Source organism: Canis lupus, chromosome 20, assembly GCF_048164855.1.
Source record: "Canis lupus baileyi chromosome 20, mCanLup2.hap1, whole genome shotgun sequence".
Classification (NCBI taxonomy): domain Eukaryota; kingdom Metazoa; phylum Chordata; class Mammalia; order Carnivora; family Canidae; genus Canis; species Canis lupus.
This window is the reverse complement of record NC_132857.1, coordinates 55660596-55681953: the sequence shown is the minus strand read 5'-3', so window position 1 is coordinate 55681953 and position 21358 is coordinate 55660596. Positions and strand designations below refer to the sequence as shown.

General features: G+C 48.2%; 1 protein-coding gene across 1 annotated transcript in view; it reads right to left on the bottom strand.

Annotated features, from left to right (window-relative positions):
* KIF5C (kinesin family member 5C) overlaps positions 1-19447 on the bottom strand; it is a 148750-nt gene extending 129303 nt beyond the window's left edge. The window contains exon 1 of the mRNA XM_072789139.1: positions 19236-19447. Coding sequence (XP_072645240.1) covers positions 19236-19361 — 126 coding nt within the window. The 5' untranslated portion in view covers positions 19362-19447. The remainder of the gene's footprint in view (positions 1-19235) is intronic.
* Between the last annotated feature and the right edge of the window lie 1911 nt (positions 19448-21358).

Here is a 21358-nt window from a genome sequence, read left to right as displayed (position 1 = left end):
AAGCCCAGGAGTGCCCCACCACCACCACCACCACTACAGGGGAAAGCTGACATGCCTCTCACTTGGCCCCTCTACTCCCTGGTTTGAAGGCTCCGCTCTCCATGCTCACAAAGTTACTCTCCGGGAGGGCTCCCCAAGAGCTCTCTTCTAGGGAATCTTAGCCTTGTTAACAGTGAAAGGCCAGGAAATCCACCACAGGCTATAACCTCAAGGGAAAAGGTGTGAGTTTTGTCATCCCTGAACTCCCTGCGGTGTACAGTAGGACCCTGATACAAACTGTTACAGACTAATTCACGTCCCTACAACATTCCTATGTTGAAGCCCTAGTCTACAACACAACTGACTGTATTTGGACACAGAGCCTTTAAAGAGGTAAATGAAGTCAAATGAAGCCATGAGGGTGGGGACCTAATCCGGCAGGACTGGTGTCCTTCCTCCATAAAAAGAGAAGACACATCAGAGATTTATCTGGATCTGAACAGGCTGTAATTTTCTATCTTCAGAACTCACAGCAATTTTAAGATTTTGAAGCATAAATGTTAAGAGAAAAGATCAGGAAATATATAGAGTATTTTTATAAGTATTTCATTGTTTCAATACTAGGCAAAATTAAGCAAAACTAAAAAATGTCTGCAGTAAAACCATAAGGAATATTAGTTGGATGATAAAAGCAAAATTTAGGAAGATGGTTTCTTCGAGAATGAGGGGACAGCAGCTGGGACCAAAGGAACTTTACCCACTGGCAAAGTGCCATTAGGGGGATGGTGACCTCATACGTGTTCATTTTATTAGAATGTGTCACATCTATTATTTTATATATATTAAATATTTAATAATTAAATTTGTAAAGATGTTGGAATAATATAACATCCATCAGTTAATAGTAGTTATTCTGGAAAGGAGGGATATGGGACATTCTATTTCCCAATTTTTACCTCCCTGTATCTTAATTGTCCTAAAGTGCTTATGTAATATTTATATTTTGAATAAAAAGTCAAGAAAATTAAAGTAAAAAGAAATCATTGAGCTCTTGTGATTTTTTTTTGTTTTGCTTTATTTTCTTTCAAGATTTTATTTAAATTCTAGTTAGTTAACATATAGTGTATTATTAATATCAGGAGTAGAATTTAGTGATTAGAAGTTGCACCTACTGCTAATTAATCAAATGCCTTTCTTAATGCCCATCACCCATTTACCCCATCCCCTCACCAACCTCCCCTCCAACAACCCTCAATTTGTTCCCTATTGTTGAGTCTCTTATGGTTTGCCTCCCTCTGCTTTGATCTTATTTTATTTTTCCCTCCCTTCCCCTATGTTCATTCCTTTCATTTCCTAAATTCCACATATGAGTGAGATCATACGGTATTTGTCTTTCTCTCACTGCCTTATTTTGCTTAGCATAATACACTCTAGCTCCATCTATGTTGTTACAAATGGTGAGGTTTCATTCTTTTTGACGGCTGAATAATATTCCTGTGTGTGTGTATACATACATATATACACACATTTTTTTTAAGATTTTATTTATTTATTCATAGAGACAGAGAGAGAGAGGCAGAGACACAGGCAGAGGGAGAAGCAGGCATCATACAAAGAGCCTGATGTGGGACTCAATCCAGGGTCTCCAGGATCACGCCCTGGGCTGCAGGCGGCGCTAAACCGCTGAGCCACCAGGGCTGACCCCCATCTTCTGTATCCACTTATCAGTCAATGGACATCTGGGCTTCTTCCATAATTTGGCTATTTTTGATGGAGCTGCTATAAACACTGGGGTGCATGTGCCTCTTCAAATCAGTATTTTTATATCCTTTGGATAAATACCTAGCAGCGCGATTGCTGAGTTGTAGGATAGTTCTATTTTTAACTTTTTGAGGAACCCCCATAGTGTCTTCCAGAATGGCTGTGCCAGCTTGCATTCCTACCAACACTGTAAGAGGAGGTTCCCCTTTCTCTGCACCCTCACCAACATCTGTTGTTTCCAGATTGTGATTACTTTCATAGTTTCTTTAATCTTCCCTCCCCCTTCCATTTTCCAGAGTAATAAGCTAGGATGAACAACTGACCATATTTAAGAAAAATGTACTCATTGGTCTAAAATAATTTTGATCCTCAGACCCTATGGCTCAGTATTGATTTATTACATATATTACACAAAAACTCATTTGAAATATAAGCATCAGCTGGAATTAACCCACAGTCTTTTGAAATGAAAGTAATAGCTATGGGGTTATAATAATAATTCAATCATTCTATAGCCTGGTTATTAGGAAAATGCCAGACATCCAAAAAAGAAATTCTCTTACTTCTTTTCCTTTCAAGACAATTTAGGTAAATTACAGACATTTCCCTTTCAGAGCTGAGGACTATCAATAGAAATTTAAGTGTGGTTCATTTATATTAATGTCTTCAATTTAGAACTTCTTGGACCCTTCTTCATGATGCTAGTTTTCAGTTCAAATTAAAGTAATTTTTTTTGTTAGGGACACCTGGGTGGCTCAGTGGTTAAGCATCTCCCTTCGTTTGGCCCAGGGTGTGACCCCGGGGTCCTGGGATCAAGTTCTGCATTGGGTTCTCTGCATGGAGCCTGCTTCTCCCTCTGCCTGTGTCTCTGCCTCTCTCTCTCTCTCTCTCTCTCTCTCTGTCTGTCTCTATGAATAAATAAATAAAATCTTTAAAAAAAAATATGATCGAGGACTCCTGCTATCTTATTTGTATTTTAGGTCATCCTGGAGGTCCTATCTGATGCAGTGAGACGAGAAAAAAAAAGAATAAAAAGTGTATGTTGTAGAAAGAAGGAAACAGGACTGTCCTTACTTGAAGATGAGAAGTTACCTTCATGACGCACCTCTTAAAATCTAGATGAAATTCTTTAGAAGACAGCTAAGGTGGCTGAATGTACATATGGACCTAGAAATCCAAGAAGCAGACATACATCTCTCCACTTTTAAGACACAAAAGAGAAGAGTGAACATGTGCTTTATTAAAAAGAAAGGGGGGGGCATCATAGTCCTTTTCTCTGTGGACAGTCCACGTAAATTAAGAGTGCCCTGACACATTCAGAAGTCTAACCTACAAGGTTTCCTAGCAAATGTGCCACACCCTGAGAGCATGGCATTGTGTTCTGTGTCCGTGGGCTGCACCCCAGACAGCCTCTCAGAAGGAAATGACAGCAATTGCAGAGCTGATTCTGACTTTCATACAAAATCTGATTATCAATGCAAGGGCAGGAAACAGAGAAAAAACAAAGCAAAAAAAACAAAAAACAAACAAACAAAAAAAACCTCCACTTTCAAGTACAGCCCGGGTTATAGCTACCTTCTACCTCAGTTCCCAAAATTAAGTCTCAGCCCAGCGGGTTGCTAATGGTAAACACCAAGTGAGCAAAACGAAGAATGCTTACTTACTGCAGGATTGTTGAGGAGAGAAGTAGAGTTGCCTCCAAGAGTCAGAGAATGTGAGCAACACTTCTTACATTTAACTGGCAAATACCCCTTTTGTCAGGGAATAACTCAGAGGACTTGTGCCCCAGGGCAAATGTAATTTAGAAAATGCTGTGCACCTGGACAGTCTCACCTCCTGTTATGAACCAAAACGTGGATGCGACGATTCAACAAATGGTTAAAAGCCAGGACTCTAGGGCCACGCTGCCTTAGTCTGAATCCTAGGTCCACAACTTACTTATACTTGTGTGACCTTGACCAAGTGACTTAAACTCTCTGTGCCCTAGATGCCTCCCTGTGGAATGCAGAGAGGGGTACTACAACAGTCACCTCTTAGGGCAGTACTGAGCAGTCAAGTAAATGGACGAAGGACGCCTGGGTGACCCTGTCCATGAAGCATCTGCCTTTGGCTCAGATCATGATCCTGGAGGTCCTGGATCCAGCCCCTGCTCAGCGGGGAGCCTGCTTCTCCCTCTCCCTCCTCCCTGCTCATGCTTGCATGTTCTCTCTCTCAGAAATAAATAAATAAAATCTTTCTTAAAAATTGAAAAATAAACAGATGAACGCACAGTAGAGGGTTTACATAAGTGTCTGTTAAGTAAAGCAAACTTTGCTATATGCTGTCACTACTCTGTTAGAATTAAAATCGTTTGCAAACAGTTGGGCAAGAGAATAAATTCACCAGTCTAAGAAAATTATTCTTTATCAAAAAGGTGCATAAAGGTCTGTGAGAAGAGCAGTAACACATAGGTTGTCTGTAATTCTAATTGAGCTGCTCTATAACCTGATATTTATACCAAATACATTGTGGCCTAGGGTTGTGTTTGGGAGAGGGTGGGGTGGGGACAGTAGGAGGTAAAAAAAAAAGGGGGGGGGGCTATCCTTGACTTTAAAAACGTTGAGCAATTTTTTTCTAAATACAGTCCTAAACATCCTAGTTGAAAAGCACCTTCTCTCCAGCATCCCAAACTTGCTTTCCAAATAAGTTACATCTGCTGGAAGGAAATTTTGTGCCGAAGAAAATCTGCCAGAATTAAGCCACTTTTTGTTTTCCATCACCTCTTCCCTCCAAATAGGCAAGGCCAACAGTACTGCTGCACACTGAGGAGCCTTTGACACGTGCAAGATCCCAAATTGAAGTCCTCACTTACAAGGCCCAGGTCTTCCCAGGAGCTTCCATACCGTCGGAAACACATTATGTTAAACGTGGCTTCAGTTATGTACACTTTCCATCAAAAATGAATTCACTGCCAAATAGGACACCCCCATCCCCGGAGGGTGCAGGCACTGGCCTCTACAGAAAGCGGCAGGATAACAGTTAATAAGATCAAGTAAAATGTTCGTAGCATTGGGTCCGGTAAATCCACTCCTGGAGAACGCAACCTCTAGAAACAACTCAACAAAAGCAAACAGCTCTGTGCATGGGGACGTTCACTAAGCCACCGCCCGGAGTAAGGGCAAGCCGGAGACGTGACCCACCGCCGCCGCCACCGCCACCAGAGGGGCCAGCCCACCGTGCTCTGTCGGCCTGAGCGGCACTTAAATGTCCCCAAAAATTATGACCATGAAGATATTACACAACGTGGAAAATCATTTACGGGGTAAGCTTAGGTAAAAAGAAAAAGAAAAGGGAGACTGTATGTCCAAGTTGGAAGTATATTTTTTGAAGTGTGAAGTGTCAATGAGGAGAGGCAAAAGGATATAAAACTCAACACGGATGACGCAGGGCGGCCAGGCCGCGGCTGGCTTTGTGTTGTTTGCTTTCATGTAACCATCGAGGCGTTTTCGCCATTTCTCACAAAGGAGGAAATATCAATTCTGTGCCAACCCAGACAAAAAGGGACACGGGGCGGGGGGAGGGGGGTGATGTCCCAGCAGAGGACCAACTCCCTCTCCTCTCCAAAGAGCCGTGCGGCCTCACCCGCAAGGTGACCTCCCCGACACACGGGGACAGAGGCACCTGCGAGCCGGCGGGGTCCCACAGCTGCGCCCTCCGCCAGGGCCGGGGGTGGGGTGGGGGGGGGGACCTCCCGGGAGGCGCCGGTGCTAAATGCACGTCCAGGAGCCTCGTCCAGGACCAGAGGCTCCGTCCTGCGAGCGGTAGCAACAGAACGCAGGCGGGAGGTAAGTGGCAGATTTGCGATCATCGCGATGAAAGTAAAAAACAAAACCAAACAAACCCAAGCTGCCTGCCTGGGAGCTGGGGGCCCGGCGGCCCGGCAGCCTCGGGACATTCCTCAAAGGTGGCGCCGGTTCCCAAGGTCACGGCTGCAAGCACAGCACTGCCCACCGCTCAGGGCCAGGACCGAAGTACAGGCCGCGGGTGCCGGACCTCCCGCAGCTCTGGGGGCAACAGTCGGTGTCGCTGTACCTGCAGGGGAGCCGGGAGTGACAGCATAGACACGCACCAGGCTGCGGCACACAATCCTCCTCAGATCTCTTCCCGACACTATCCAAAACAGAAATCTCTAGGGCAGCTATGCAGAACTGCAAACTAACTTAAGGAAGCAAATTTTACACTTGCAAAGAAGATCCTGTCCCAGAATCACGGTATGATCCATGGTCCCTCTGCCAGACGCTTCTCTGAACACAACTGGATGTGCTCTCTTTTTAACTCTAGCAAGGCCTTGTGTTTCCTCTTCTCTTCGGACACTCCCAGCATGCTAACCTTTTTCTTCTTTACATGTCTTCTTTTCTTGGATTATATCTATGGTTATGGATGGCAGGGATCTTGACTTACTCAGCTTAGTACACGATGAGCCCTCAATACACCAAAGTGGAACTAAAATTAATAAATGCAGAAACAGTATGTCGGCATCTGAATGTTAGCGCAAGGCTGTCCGACAGAAATGCACTGCCAGCAAAGAATGCAAGCCACATGTGTAACTTTAAATTTCCTACTGGCCACACTTTAAAAATAAAAAGGGGAAAATCATTTTATTAATGTCATTTAGCCCAATATATCCACAATACTATCATTTCAAAATGTAATGAATACACAAAAATGAGACTTTACATTTATATATTTATATTCCCTTTTTATATTTACATATTTATATTCCCTTTTTTTTGTAGTAAGTCTTCAAAAGTCAGCCTAAATGTTACCTCTACTGCACATCCCAAGTTGGACCAGCCACCCTACAAGTGCTCAAGAGCTGCATGAGGCCAGTGGCTTCCATACTGGACAGCAGAGTATTACAATGAAGTCCAAAAACTCTCATCTTTAAAAAAGGAAAAATTTTTCATAGTAATAAAGAATTCGTTTAATTTCACGTTTTCCATGAAAGTACATATTACCTCTATTCATTTTTTAATAGAACTAAAGAAGTATTAACTTGTTATACATTTTCCCCTTGACAAGCTCTTTTCGATAAAGGCCTAGACCAGAAAATACAGTTTAAAACAGATCCTCAGGCCAATCTTTATCAAAGAGCCATATTTATTAAGAGACATTTAACAAACAAATGAACCAGCAAGTGTTGTTACTCTAGGATATAGTACTTGGGTTGTCTTTTTCCCACTTGTTTGAACACATAATTAGTAGGCTGTGTTGTTTAGTAATTATTACTGAAGAGCTAAACACTTCCTTCCTAAAGTCTACTTTTCACAAATATTATATAAATAAACCATTAGTTAGGAGGTTTTGATGCTATATGATGCCATTAGCACAAAGGACCTAAAAAAAGGCAGAAGCCTCCCCTAACAGTCAGCCCCACAAGTACCCAGGCACCACTTGGGCAGGGCACCAGTACCCATCACCCCAGTACCGAACCTGGACAAGGGAGTTGGCTTTCATGGTCTGTCTGCTTTCCTCACCTCACCACCCCTCCATCCTGCAACCCAACCTCTTCTGGACCTTGAGACCAGCCCACCTGGGCCTGAATCTGTGGACCCCTCTCACTCGACCCACTTAGCAGCATGCAGAGCAGAGACAGAAGGATAGCTCTGGAAGCCAGCCCAGGCCAGACCCCGCACAGGTCAGCTCCCCACAAAGTCAGATACAGGAAGGGACTGACTGCTTCGCACAGGATCCTGCCCACCAGTGACCAGGACCCAGACAGGTCTGGACACTGCCCAGTCAGAATGGAATTTGTTCCCCTCCACGAGGCAGGAGGCAGCCGCGATAGAGGAGAAGTCCCTTCCCCCAACACTATTCAAAGTTTCTGAAGTCAGATGGAGTTGTTATGTAATGGTGGGGGGGGGGGATCCCAGATGAAAATCAATGATCCCTGAGGAATGAGGTTTTTTTTTTTTTTTTTTCAGAAAAAAAAAAAAAACTATGACATAACATCCTCAAAGAACTGAAGCAGGGATCCCTGGGTGGCGCAGCGGTTTGGCGCCTGCATTTGGCCCAGGGCGCAATCCTGGAGACCCGGGATCGAGTCCCACATCGGGCTCCCGGTGCATGGAGCCTGCTTCTCCCTCTGCCTGTGTCTCTGCCTCTCTCTCTCTCTCTCTCTCTGTGACTATCATAAATAAATAAAAATTTAAAAAAAAAAAAAAAAGAACTGAAGCAGACTGCTCTTCATTTCCTTGCGAGGCAAAACGAAACCTGGGAATGGGGGAGATTGCTCAGTGAGAAGGCCTGGAAAAGGAAGAGGCCGCGAGATGTGCCATTCCAGAATTGCATTGCCAAGATCTTTAAATAAGTTGCTCCTAAAATAGAATTATTGATTGGCAGCTCTTACCACCATACATTGCAGTCTAGGAAGTTAAAGCATAAATTAGTGGGATTTTCCTTTTTTTTTTTTTAAGATTTTATTTATTCATGAGAGACAGAGAGAGAGAGAGGCAGAGACACAGGCAGAGGGAGAAGCAGGCTCTCCATGGGGAGCCGGATGCAGGACTCAGATCCTGAGACCCCAGGATCACAACCTGAGCCAAAGGCAGATGCTCAACCGCTGAGCCACCAGGTGCCTCCCACCCCGAATTGATTATTTAAGTGAAATCTCACATCATTTTATCCCTGACCTATATACATATATATATATGGTCAGTTCTCTTTTAAAGCCTCAATAATATTATCACAAGTAAAATATGAGCAATTGCTTAATGTCAGATACCCAAATTTCCCCCATTGCTTCATAAATTCCTTTTGCAGCTGGTTTGTTCAAATCAGAGTACTAGGTGCTACTGACTACACGTGAGGAGAAAAAGAAATGTTCATACATAAAGGACCTTGAAACAAGAAAGGAGGCTTTTGCTATGGAGTCACGTGGGACAGTAGACCCATAGCGGGATTTCCAGCCTCTCTCCCTTAATGATCACATCCCACTTATCCTTTCAAAAAACCTAGGCCAGCAGTGCAGCGTCACCCAGAAAAGCTATTCAAGGAGCTTTTGCATTATAGCTTTTCCCTGCTACATGCTCCCCGGCTTTCATTGGCTTGTGGAAACGTAAGGAAAGCAGGCAGATGGGTCACGTAGTTGTCTTCTGAGCTCAGTACCACCCTTCTCAGATTGGTACGAACTACATTTACAGCAATTCTTTTAGGTGTTTCTGGGTGTATTCATATTTATTACCTTCTCAGTTAATGAACACTCATCCTTGATGTGAATTGAGTATTGGAAAATAAACCCAACAGAATTGAGGGGAAAAATATATATGGGACAACAGAATCCACTGCAACATAATAGTTTAAGGAAAAAGTTTTGTAGTTTCCTTTTTATGTTTCTCATTCCTTTTGTCTCTTAAAAAAAAAAAAAAAAAAAAAAAAAAAAAAGCTCTGAAGGGAGATAGGGAGATAGAGGTGTAGAAAAAGCACAAAATAAAAAGAAAATCCTGGGCAGCCCCAGAGGTTCAGCGGTTTAGCGCCGCCTTCAGCCCAGGGTGTGACCCCGGGGTCCTGGGATCAAGTCCCACATCAGGCTCCCTGCATGGAGCCTGCTTCTCCTTCGGCCTGTGTCTCTGCCTCTCTCTGTGTGCTTCTCATGATTGAATAAATAAAATCTTTTAAAAAATAAATAAAAAGAAAACCCCAGGGGCACCTGGGTGGCTCAGTGGCTGAGCGCCTGTCTTTGGCTCAGTCGTGATCCCGGGGTCCTGGGATCCAGTCCTGCATCGGGCTATTTTATCCCTTCTCATCCTACCACTTCCCAGAAGATATCACGGGCGGTTCCACATTAGCACCAAGAAGAAAGGGTGCATCCACCCTATTTTTCTTTAACACTAGAACCTTGGCCTCTATCTTTCTCTGCCTCGAGAGAGAGACTTAGCTTTTGATCACCTCCAAGAAACAACATCCTTTAGGATATTGAAACTGACAGGAGACAGCCTACAAAATCGTATGGTTTACATCAAAAGTCTGAAGGCACTGCCGTGTTCTGGATCTGTGGGTTAACAGTGCATGACAGCACATACTCTCGGTAAGAAGTTAATTTAGTTCAGGTATGAAGGGATGCCTTGGGAGAGGAACTGGCAGCGATTCCATCTGGTAAGCAAAGAAGTGAGAGTACAACTCAGAGGACAATTTACCCTCTCTGGATTGCTCTCTCTCAAAAACTATGGCTGCCTTAAAATCCTCTATATCCTGTTACCCAGCCATCCCAATTCTGAGCGTGTATCCTAGAACACAAGGCAAGTGCATGAAGAAAGGTGTGCACCAACGTTTATCACACCTTTGTTTATAACAGAAACAAAAACAAGCAGAAAAACCCAAATGCCTCACACTAGGAAATGGTTCTTGATTAGAGACATAATAGAATTATACGGACCCATTGAAAATGCTGATATCTAAACTATCCCGCTAAGCAAGAGTGGCTTTCAAAACAGAGTTCTGGAAAATCGTATCTTTGTTCTAAAACAAAGTATGGTGTTTTACGGAATGGAAAAGTGCTGGGATACACAAAGAGCGTTAACAACGGTATTTTCTGGTTCGTAAAATTAAAGGTGCTTTTTACACCTTTTTCATGCCTTTCTGCACAGCCTCAGCATTTTTTTCAATGAGCATGGAATATGTCAGAATCCCTGAAAAAGCGATTTCATTTGAGACAGTAACAACGAAACCATGAAGATGTCCCGAAGTAGGAAAAGCAAGTTGCCAGAGCTGGAGAGAGGTCAAGGTAAAAATCCAAGCAACTAACTCCAGGCTCTAACGTCTAACAGCGTAGGACAGTCCGCATTCTTCTATTTCTTTCAAAAAATATCTGGTACTAAGCATCTACTCTGTTCCAAGCACTGTTCCGGGCCTTGTGAATAAATGTGAGTAAGCGGCACACATTTCCTGCCCTCAAAGGCTTTTCAGTCTACTTGGAAGAAAGGACACATATACCCAAACAAATGAACCCCAGTGCTGGGGGAGGTCAGCCGGGAGCGCACCAGTAGGTAACCTGGCCGGGGTCGAGGGGCAAAGGGGCCGGTCAGAAAAAATTTCAGGGAAGGCATTATGGAATGAGACTCTGAAAGCACATGGATGCTTGTCCTTCAGCCACTCTGAGGACAGTCATCCCGGGCACGTGGGATGTGAGCAGCTGGGGTAGGGCGGGAGAGACTTAGCAGCCGAGTCATTTGGGGGAATAGAAGCACAGACGGAACATGGGGTGGGGGCGAGGTCGGGAAGGTAGGCAGGCCCAGCATACAGAGGGTCTCAAATGCCCCACTGGATCACCTGGGTTCCAACTGACGACGACTCTCGTCCTGACCCAACTTCAGTCAGGCCCCTCTGGGCCCTCTTCTCACCTGGGCCCTGACTTTGCACTTGCAGGTCTGTCCTTGCAGAGTCCAGTGTTAGCAGGAATCTAGCTCGGGCAGTTTGGAGAGACCCCCCCACCACCGTGCTCAGGATCTCCGCGCCCCTGATGACCTCAGAACCTAGATCTAACAGCACAGGGCAGCATCCGGCCTGCCTGCACCAAGAATCCTGGGAGGTCGGTTTCGTAAGAACCCCCCAGCCCCGGACGTCTCCTCTTGGTAACTGTCCGTCCACCTACGGGCCCACCGCCTGCAAGCTGCCCCGCGTATCGGAGTCCAGCCTCCCTTCTCCCCGCTGTTGCGACAGTGCGGACACCGGTCACCACGATCTCTTTACCACTTTTACAAGGGTCAGAAGAGTGTTTTTCTCTTCCACAACCTGAGGGGACCAGGGAGCCGGTGAAGGGTCTGGGCTCTCCCAAGGTTAGTCGGTCTGCCAAGAGCACAGAGATCACTGCCAGCAGATCTGGGAAAGGGGACGGCACCTGACCGCCCGCTACAGGCCGAGCCCGGTGCTCGGCACCCCTGGGCCAACCACCCCACAAGGCGGGAGTGATCCGGTCCCTGGCTGACAGGCCAGCAGGCTGAAACCCAGCACGCTTTAGCAGCTTGTCCAGGTCCGTGCAGCGAAGGAGGTGCAGGCGGGGAGCCGGTCCTGGGCCGCCTGGCTCAGCCCAGGTCTGCTGCTGGGAAGTTCTGGGAGGAATCAAAGACTCCAGGTTCTCCCACACTCTCGGCAATACCGGCAGAGACAACCACAAATACAACAAGTAGGCGCCTCCTGGAAGAAACTTGGTTGGGGTGCAGCAAGTGGGTTAAGGGAGGAGCCTTCTCAGCCACAAAGAGGACCTTATAAAAAAAAAAACAAAAAACCCTGAGAGAAGTAAGGTGAAATTGGAGCTGTCAGTGGGGCTATTTTTTTCTTCAGTCAAGAGAAACCATCAGGGAGCAGGGAGTCCTGTTTCTGCTCATTTAATAAGTAGACACAGGTGGGAAAGCTGAGGCAGGGACCGACGGGAACCCAAAGGTGGGGGAGGTCTCCTATTTTAATTGGGGGAGAAAAGCCAAGAATGGAAACCATTGTCATTAAAGAGGGGAGTTGGGCCTGGCAAGCACAGGTGGAGGCAGAAGGAAATCCCCCGTGATACCTGAGTTATTTAAGGAAATACAGAAATTGGCCTGTCTGGAGACCTGGTTCTATGCAGGGAATAAGGGAAGAAGGAAGCCTCAGTCAAGGTACACTTACTAAGCAACTGGGCAACTACTGGGAGGGAGGCAAAGACCCGTAACACACACACACACACACACACACACACACACACACACACACTCTCTTTCCTCATGTGATCATTGCAAACAAAAGGATTAGCTGCTACAGTCCATAAATAAACGGACCGTGAGCTCTGCTTTCACGAACAGTTAGGAATTTCACAAGACTATCCCAAGTAGAAGGGAGTGAACAAATGCTGAAGATACGGGCGTGCGAGAGGGCTTTCAGGGGACAGAGTTAAGGGCAGTAATTGGAGGGGGGGGCAAAGCTAATTCTGAAAATGAGAAAAATGATAAGGCAGATAGGAAACATGGGAGATACTAGCATTTATTGAGCATTTTCTCTGTGTGAGATGCTCTTTTGACCATTTCATGTCATTCTCATCGCCCTGTGAGATAAGTAATTTTATCTCCATTTTAAATATGATCAAATTGAGGCCCAGAAAAGTTAAGCAACTTGCAAAACAGCCCCATAACCAGCTAGTCAACCCACACTCAGTTCTGATGGACTTTCCCTGCTGCCTCTACCAACCCCATTCATCTAGGAAATACGGGCTGCGTGCTCACCTTGAACAGAGTGGTCTCAGCGGCATGTGCGAGATTATAGCTATTTTTTATTCTAGGGTTTCAGAGGGTATGTTTACTGGAAACCACTCATTCATTTTCAAGTGATGTAAGCATCTCTGAATTTAGGGCACAGAAGGATGAAGGACTGGTGTATCTCCACACTACTGACCACTACTATTAGTGCTCACTTAGACAAAGTGACTGAATTAACTCTTTAAAAGCCTGGCTCAGAAAAAAATAAATAAATAAAAAATAAAATAAAATAAAATCTTGGCTCAGAATACTACTCTTAGGAAGGAATACAAAATGGTACAACCACTTCGAAAAACGGCTTGGCAGTTTCTTAGAATTAAACATATAGTTAAATGTGATTGATATAATCTTTGGTATTTACCCAAGAGAAATAAAAATTTACCCTCACACAAAAACCTAAATGCAAAGCAGTTTATAGCAGCTTTATTCATCATCACTCCAAACTGGAAACAACCCAAATGTCCTTCAATGAGTGAATGGAAAAACAAACTGTTAGGTCCGTGTGATAGACTACCACTAAGGAATAAAAAGAACTGCACTATTGGGGTACCTGGGTGGCTCGGACGGTTGAGCATCTGCCTTCAGCTTGGGTAGTGATCGCCAGGTCCTGGGATCAAGGCCTGAATCTGGCCCCCAGGTCAGTGGAGAGTCTGCTTCTCCCTCACCCTCTGCCCTTCTCAAACTCTCTCTCAAATGAATAAAAAATCTTAAAAAAAAAAAAAAAAAACACTATTGATACGTGCGACAACATAAATCTCAAAGCGTTCTTAAGTAAAATAACCCAGGCTCAAAATGATCCTTAATACGTGATTCCATTTTTATGAAACTCTGGAAAAGGCAAAATTATAGAGAGGAAGAAGAAGCGGTTGTCAGGGGTGGAGAAGGGAGAAGATCCGACCAAAGGGGCGGCATGGGGCACGGAGCGTAAACGAAACTGTTTTATATCTTGAGTATGCTGGTGTGTGGTCTCAGTGGCCTCAAAAGATGTTCACACTCTAATTCCTAGACTCTGTGAATATGTGAATGTCACAGGGTAAAAGGGACTTTGCAGATGTAACTAAAGTTGCTAATCAGCTGACCTGAAAATGGGGAGCGATTCCGGATTATCCGGGTTGGTGCACTGTAATCAGATGAGCCCTTGAGAGTTGAAGGGGGAGGCAGAAGGGTCAGTAAGAGAGACAGGCAGTGGAAGTTGCAGGGGAGACATAAACCGTGAGAGGGACTGGTTTTTAAGAGAGAAGGAAGGGGGCCGTGTGACTAGGACCCGAGCGTGGCTTCTAGTAACTGAGAACAGCCAGGCCTGGCAGCCAGCAAGGAAACAGGACCACACTCCTGCGACTGTCAGGATGCCGCCACCAACCTGAATGAGCAAAGAAATGGATTTTCCCCCTGGAAAAGAAAAGGGCCCTGTCAACAGCTTGGTCTTGATCTTATGAGACTCTAAACAGAGAAACCAGCTGATCGGCTGGACTTCTGACCTATGGAAACTGTATGATAATTAATTTGTATAGTTCTAAGCTTTTAAACGTGTAGTTATGTGTTACGGCAGCAAGAGAAAACTAATACAGCGCTGCTACCCAACTCTGTATTTGTCAAAGCCCGTAGCATAGAACTACATACGCAAAAAAGTGATTTTACAGTGTATAAATTTAAAATAAAAAAAGTTTAATGTTCTTGCTTTTAAAAACCGTTACTACGGACAAAAAGAAAAATTTTAGCTGTTATTTCTTCTGTAGTCCTTCATCTCCACAATAACTCCAGCTTGCAATGTGGTCTCTGTCCCGGGCCCTTCTTCCTTTCTCGCGCATCCACCAGAACTGATCTGAGTTCCCACAGGGTGAGGCCACTTGCCATGCCACTGACCAGATCACAGCCCATGGCTGACGCTCTGGCTTGGCTCTCAAGTAGGTCAGAACTTCCTGCTTTCCTAGCACTTTGACCAAGAGGAAGGCCCCAAGTGAGGAAACTCAAGTGTCCACATCCGTTTCAGGGAAGCTTCCTGGGAGCTGTCCAAGGCAGGGCGCCCGTCAATGCGGATACATCGAACAGTCAGAGCCCAAAGTAGTGGCTGACTCACCAGGACTTTTAGCAGCTAATGGAGGAGTACGTCCAGAAATGCTATAAATCCAGTATTTTTCCTCTGAAGAATCAATTTTCTAATCACTAGGCCATCCCCACCCTCCACTTCTAGCTCATCACCGCTGTTAAGAGCTTTCCTAATTTTTACCAAAGCTGAAGATACTGCTTTCCCAATTCTCTTACCGTATCCTGCCGTCTTAGCAGGCCCAAAGGAACAGCACTTCTCTTTAAAACTGTTTTTTTTAACTACTCCCCACAGCCTACAGCCAATGAAGAGCCCACGAAATAAGTTAAATACACCAAAGTAAAGATTTCTAGATTCAACAAAGAGATCAAAAATATTTATCAAGTGCTTTCTATGGGCAAGGTACAAAGAAGCAAAACATAGATGGTCCTTATCTCTACATCTGGCTTACAATGTCACTGAACATATGATAAAACTAATAATCTAAGACAACGAAGTTGCGAGATCACATACAAAATAATGCGACAAGGGTTCAAGGTGGGGAGAGACTGAGGCCGGGGTGCTCAAAGAAAGAAACGTTTAGGTTTCTTTAGGGGAAAAAAAATGCAAAAATGGTGGAGATGATCCCTTCAAGACAGGACATTCCCTTAAAAAGACAAATCTAAAAACTCCACCTGCAAAATCTCCCTCTTACCATACATCTCCATAAAAACTGAACAGAACTTTAAAGAAAAAAAAAATGACCCTGGTTTAAAAAAAAAAAAAAAATTGATGCCCACATTCTCCACCAAAAAAAAAAAAAAAAAAAAAAAGGAATTCTGAATTTAGACTAACAGCTAACAGAAATTCATTTTTTACATCTATCTGTTGGGAGTGAGGATGACTGACATTTCCGTATGGTTCTGGTCTTCCTTGGCCATCCCCACAACTGCACCTTGCCTGTGCAAGGAAAGAAATGCCTACCTAAGGCAGTCTCCACCTGCACCTGAACCATATGGGCTGGTGGCAACTGAATTGACTTGGGAGCCATTCTACTGAGTGTACAAAACATGATAGTCTGCATTTCCTTTAGCTACACATTATTAATTAGGAAGGGGAATGGTCCTAGCACTTGCCAACCCCAGTCCCAACACCTCCAGCATCTGACAGTCTTCTGTACGCACTCTCACCAAAAGATGTGTAAAAGAACGTTCATAGCAGCTTTGTCCATATTAACCCCAAAGTGGAAACTAACAATGTCTACCAACAGTCGATAGATGAATAAACTGTGGTACAGTCATCCAATGGGGTACTACAGAACCAGGATGAACTGCTGCTACACACCACAACATGGATGAATGTGACAAGCACGATGCTGACCGCAAGAAACCACACGCAAAAGCAAACATACTATATGGTTTCGTGTACATGAAGTTTATTTTTAAAAAACAAGTTAATCTATGGCATTAGAAATCAGAAGAGTGGTTACCCTAAGGTAGAGGGAGCGAGTGACTGGGAGGGGCCCTAATGGGACTTCTGTGGTCCCCAAAATGTTTTTTTTTTAAACATTTTATTTATTTGATGGAGAGAGAGGAAGGGAGGGAAATGGAGAGCACAAGCAGGGGGAGCTGCAGGGAGAGGGACAAGCAGGTTCCCCACTGAGCAGGGAGCCCAATGTGGGGCTCAATCATAGGACCCTGGGATCGCGACCCAAGGCAAAGGCAGCCACTTCACCAAATGAGCCACCCAAACGCCCCAAAATGTCTACTTCTTAGTCTGAGAAATGGTTTCAAGGGGGTGGTTACTTTATAAAAGCTTTACTAAGCTGTACCCTTATTACGAGAACACTTTTCTATATGGATGCTTTACTTCAATAAAAAAACGTAAAATCCAAAACTGTTGTATTGAAGGATTATAGTAAGATAATCAAAATCTTCACTTTGCAGTTGAATAGTTAAATGTGTATTCACATCCACAATTTTTTGTTAAATTATTCATCTTACATAGTGACTCTGTTTTAATGTGTTTAGTCAATATCCTATGTATATTTAGATGGGAAATATAGTTCTTGGGATTTCTGCCTTGCACGGAGATCAAAGAGGATGATTTATTAGTCTCCTTCATTAGTCTTGGTGCATCACTCTTAGAAGACTCAGAAAACGGAGGAAGAGGAGAAGAGAAAGGGGAGGAGAAGGAGGAAGAGAAAAAGGGGGAAGGAGGAGGTGGAGAAGTCAAAGAAGAAACAAGCTCCCCAGGCTTTTCTTTAAAACCTCTGGGAAAAAAAAAAAAAAAAAAAAAAAAAAAAAAACAGGGTCACCAGAACATGTTCTAGTGCTGCACAATTATTTGTTCAAAAGAATTGTTACAAGGTAAGGGGCAGGGACTAGATGTCCCCAGGAGCTCCCACTCTAAACCACAGCCTGGCTCAGGAAATAGCAAATCAGAGTGTGGGCTGATCCCAACTGAGAGGGGGAACCCAAACCAGCTACTCGCTGCCCCCGGTGCCGCCCGGGCCGGCCGCAGGTCCCAGGTGCGAGGTCCCGCCCACCGCCCACCCCGCAGCGCACCGCGTCTTCAACCGCAGGCGGAGAACAAGCCCCCCCCGCCCTCCTAGGCCAGCTCCGGGTGGGCGCAGGGACACGCGGCCTCCGGCGGTCACGGCTGCCCACGACGGGGGGAAGGGGGCGGAGGGGCGCTGCCGTTCTAGGGGCACAGGGCAGCCCCGGGCGAGACCCCAGACCCGCCCCCTTCAAGGAGGGCGCCTGCCCACCTGCCCCGCGAGCACCTGCCCCGCGAGCACCTGCCCCACGAGCAGGAGCATCTGCCCCACGAGCACCTGCCCCGCGAGCACCTGCCCCACGAGCAGGAGCATCTGCCCCACGAGCACCTGCCCCGCGAGCACCCGCCCCGCGAGCAGGAGCACCCGCCCCGCGAGCAGGAGCATCTGCCCCACGAGCACCCGCCCCGCAGCAGGAGCACCTGCCGGGCCGCGGGCCTCCGCGGGGGCTGCGGCTCCACCTGGGTGAGGCCGACGCCCCGGAAAGCCCGGCGGGCGCCCGCGGGGCCCCTGGGTGCGCGGCCAGCCGTGAATCCCCGGACCTCAGGGCCCGGCCGCGGGGGGTCGGGGGCGGGCCGGCCCGAGCATGCTCAGTCATCGGGATGACATCACTCGGTCGATGCCGGGCCGGGAAGGCTGCCGCGGCTGCATCAGCAGCCTGGAGCGGACGGCGGGGCCGTGTCTGCGGGCCCGGGGGGCTCCCGTGGGCTCGGTCCCGCCCCACGCGGCGCCATACAAAGGGGCCCCGTCAGCACACACCCCGGGGCGGCGGGGGTCACGGGGCGGGGGCGGGGGCGGGCAGACCCGCATCCCACACCCCGCGGGCGGAACCGGAGCCCTCCGGAGTTCCCCGCCCCCAGCGGCAGCCCGGGTGCCCGCGGGGGAGGGGAGGGAGGGGAGGGGGAGGGGAGGAGGGGAGGGGGAGGGGAGGGGAGGGGAGGAGGAGGAGGGGTAAGGCAGGACCGAGGGGGGGAGGGGAGGGGAGGGGGAAGGTAGGAGCAGGCCGGGGCGGGGGGAGCGCGGCCGCGACCGCACAAAGTAACTTGCGCTCCGGGCAGGGGCTGCGCTCCGGCCCCCGCCCCTGGCAGGTGGGCGCGCGGCCCGCGGTCCTCCCGAGCGCCTGCGGGCACCAGGTGGGGGTCGCCTCCCCGGGCGGCCCGGCCCGACCCGACCCGACCCGACCCGACCCGGGGCGCAGGTCCCGGGCCGCCGGCAGGAGCCACCCCTGCCCCCCCGCCCCCCGCCCTCCCATGCACCGCGGGGAGCCGCGTCCACGCGGCGTGGGAGCTCCCGGCCGAGGCCAGGATTTTTCCAGCACCTCTTTTTCCCTCCCTTGCGCTCAGGTCGTGAGCGGAACAGGTGAAGCGACCGACCCACGGGCCCGCTGCCCGGGGCCCTCCGCGAGCCGCAGAGACGCGGCCTGGAGGGGAGCCAGGGCACGGGGGGGCAGGACTCTCCCCACGCGGCGCGGCCGGGCGGAACAATAGGCCCACGCGGGCCCCCACCCCGCGAACAAAGGCGGCGCCGGGCGCTCCCTCGGCGCACCTGCCGCCCCCCACCTGGGCCCGCCCGGGGCCGCCGCGGGGGGGGGGGGGGGACCGGGAGCGGCGCCCGAGCATCCCTGCCGTCGGGGCCGCCACGCGCCGCGGACACTCACCCCAATCACCACGGTCTCCTCGCCTTTGAATTTGGGGATGAATTTGTCCCCCCGGAGGATCTCCGCCTCGTTGAGGGGCCGGAACCGGCACATCACCTTGATGCTGCATTCCGCGGGGTCCGCCATCGCGGCGGGAGGGGGCCGGGGCTCGGGGAGAGCCGCCGCGCCCGCAGCCAGGCCGCCTCCTGCAGCCTCCGACGCCGCCTCTCAGCGGGGCATCGCGACCTCGGGGGCCGGGCGGGTCCCCGGCGGCCGACCTGCCTCCCCGGCCGCGCCCTGGCCCGCGCGGCGCCCCAGGCCCACCTGCCCGCGACCACGCGGCCGGCGGCCCCGGCGATGCGCAGCGAGCGAGCCTCGCCCGGCTCAGACCTCCCGGGCTCCTGCGCGCCCGGCCATCCTGCATCAGCACCAGCGCGCTCCGCCGCCTCCCCGGGCCGCCCCGCCCCTCGCCCCGCCCCCCGGCTCGCCCGGGGTGACGTCACTGCGGAGGGCCGCCCCGCCCTCGCCCGGCCCCGGCGCGGGGCACGCTGGGACTTGTAGTCCCCTGCGCTGCGGGCGGAGAGGCCGGGACGGGGGCTCGCGGCTGGCCCAGGGCGTGACCCCGGGGTCCCACATCGGGCTCCCTCCCTGCAGGGAGCCTGCTTCTCCCTCTGCCTGGGTCTCTGACCCTCTCTCTGTGTGTGTCTCTCGTGAATAAATAAATAAAATCTTTTTAAAAAATGAAAATAGGGCAGCCTGGGTGGCTCAGCGGTTTAGCACCTGACCTCAGCCCAGGGCATGATCCTGGAGACCCAGGATCGAGTCCCACGTCCGGCTCCCTGCGTGGAGCCTGCTTCTCCCTCTGCCTGGGTCTCTGACCCTCTCTCTCGCTCTGTGTGTCTCTCATGAATAAAAAAATAAAATCTTTTAAAAATAAAAAATAAAATAAAATCTCTAGGTCAACCAGGTCTATACCCTCTCTCTAAACCTTTTCATCACCTCCAAGGAGAAGCCCTTAGGATAGCGCCCAACGTTATGGGCCATTTTCTCTGTGCTGAACGGTTTTGTAAGAGCTGTGAGGAAACTAAGGGGACAATGAGATTTGCATGGATATTTGAAGCCATTGTTCCCCCAAATGCCTGCACGTACCAGTTCACAACACATGTTGGGTCAGAAACTGCTTTAATATCTGATGAAAGTCGAAGACCTTTTCCCTAACAAAAACCAAAAACAAACCTGCACAGACCTACAGGTTTTTCACACTATTTTATTGGATTTGGAGACAACTAAAGACCACTAAAGCCTGCCTGTGACTGCCAGGTTAAAAACCTCTGAGTTACTATTAATGATAGTGCAGTTCATAGAACCTCTGCCTAATGCTTACTTAGAACCTGAAGAATGATCAGAATACATATACAGCATCAACTTCTAAAGTCCTTTGCATAATACAGGTCCCATGATGAGATGTTTGCCTACTTATTGGCTTCATCTCCTACACTTCTTGTCTTGATGTAGACACACTGAATACCCAACTACTTGTGGCTTCCTCCATTCACCTTTCACTGTGTTTGTTCTGATACTTTAAGCCATTTGCTCTCTAGGACCCACCCATTTGGAGCCTCTGTGGCAAAAATGAGAATTTATCAAAAGAGTCCAGATTGGGATCCCTGGGTGGCGCAGGGGTTTAGCGCCTGTCTTTGGCCCAGGGCGCGATCCTGGAGATCCGGGATCAAGTCCCACGTCGGGCTCCTGGTGCATGGAGCCTGCTTCTCCCTCTGCCTGTGTCTCTCTCTCTCTCTCTCTCTCTGTGACTATCATAAATGAATAAAATTTTTTAAAAAATAAGATTATCTTGCTTTTTCAAAAAAAAAAATGATTAAACAACAGAGCCAGGGAACAGGCAGGCCATCAAGACTCTCTGTCTCTCTCTCTCTCCACTTCTTGTCCCTGTTTTCCCTTTGTATTGGCTTCATTTTTTCCTCATCGTAGATCATCCCAACCCCCCACCCCCAAACATCAGGAAAGCCAGCTGCCAGGGGTCCCGGGGTTTCATTCTTCAATGTCCATCACTAGATAGTGATAAATGTTTGCTTGGAGTTTCAGTTTGGAAAAAAAGCTAGGGAAAGTCTATGATTGGCCAGGGC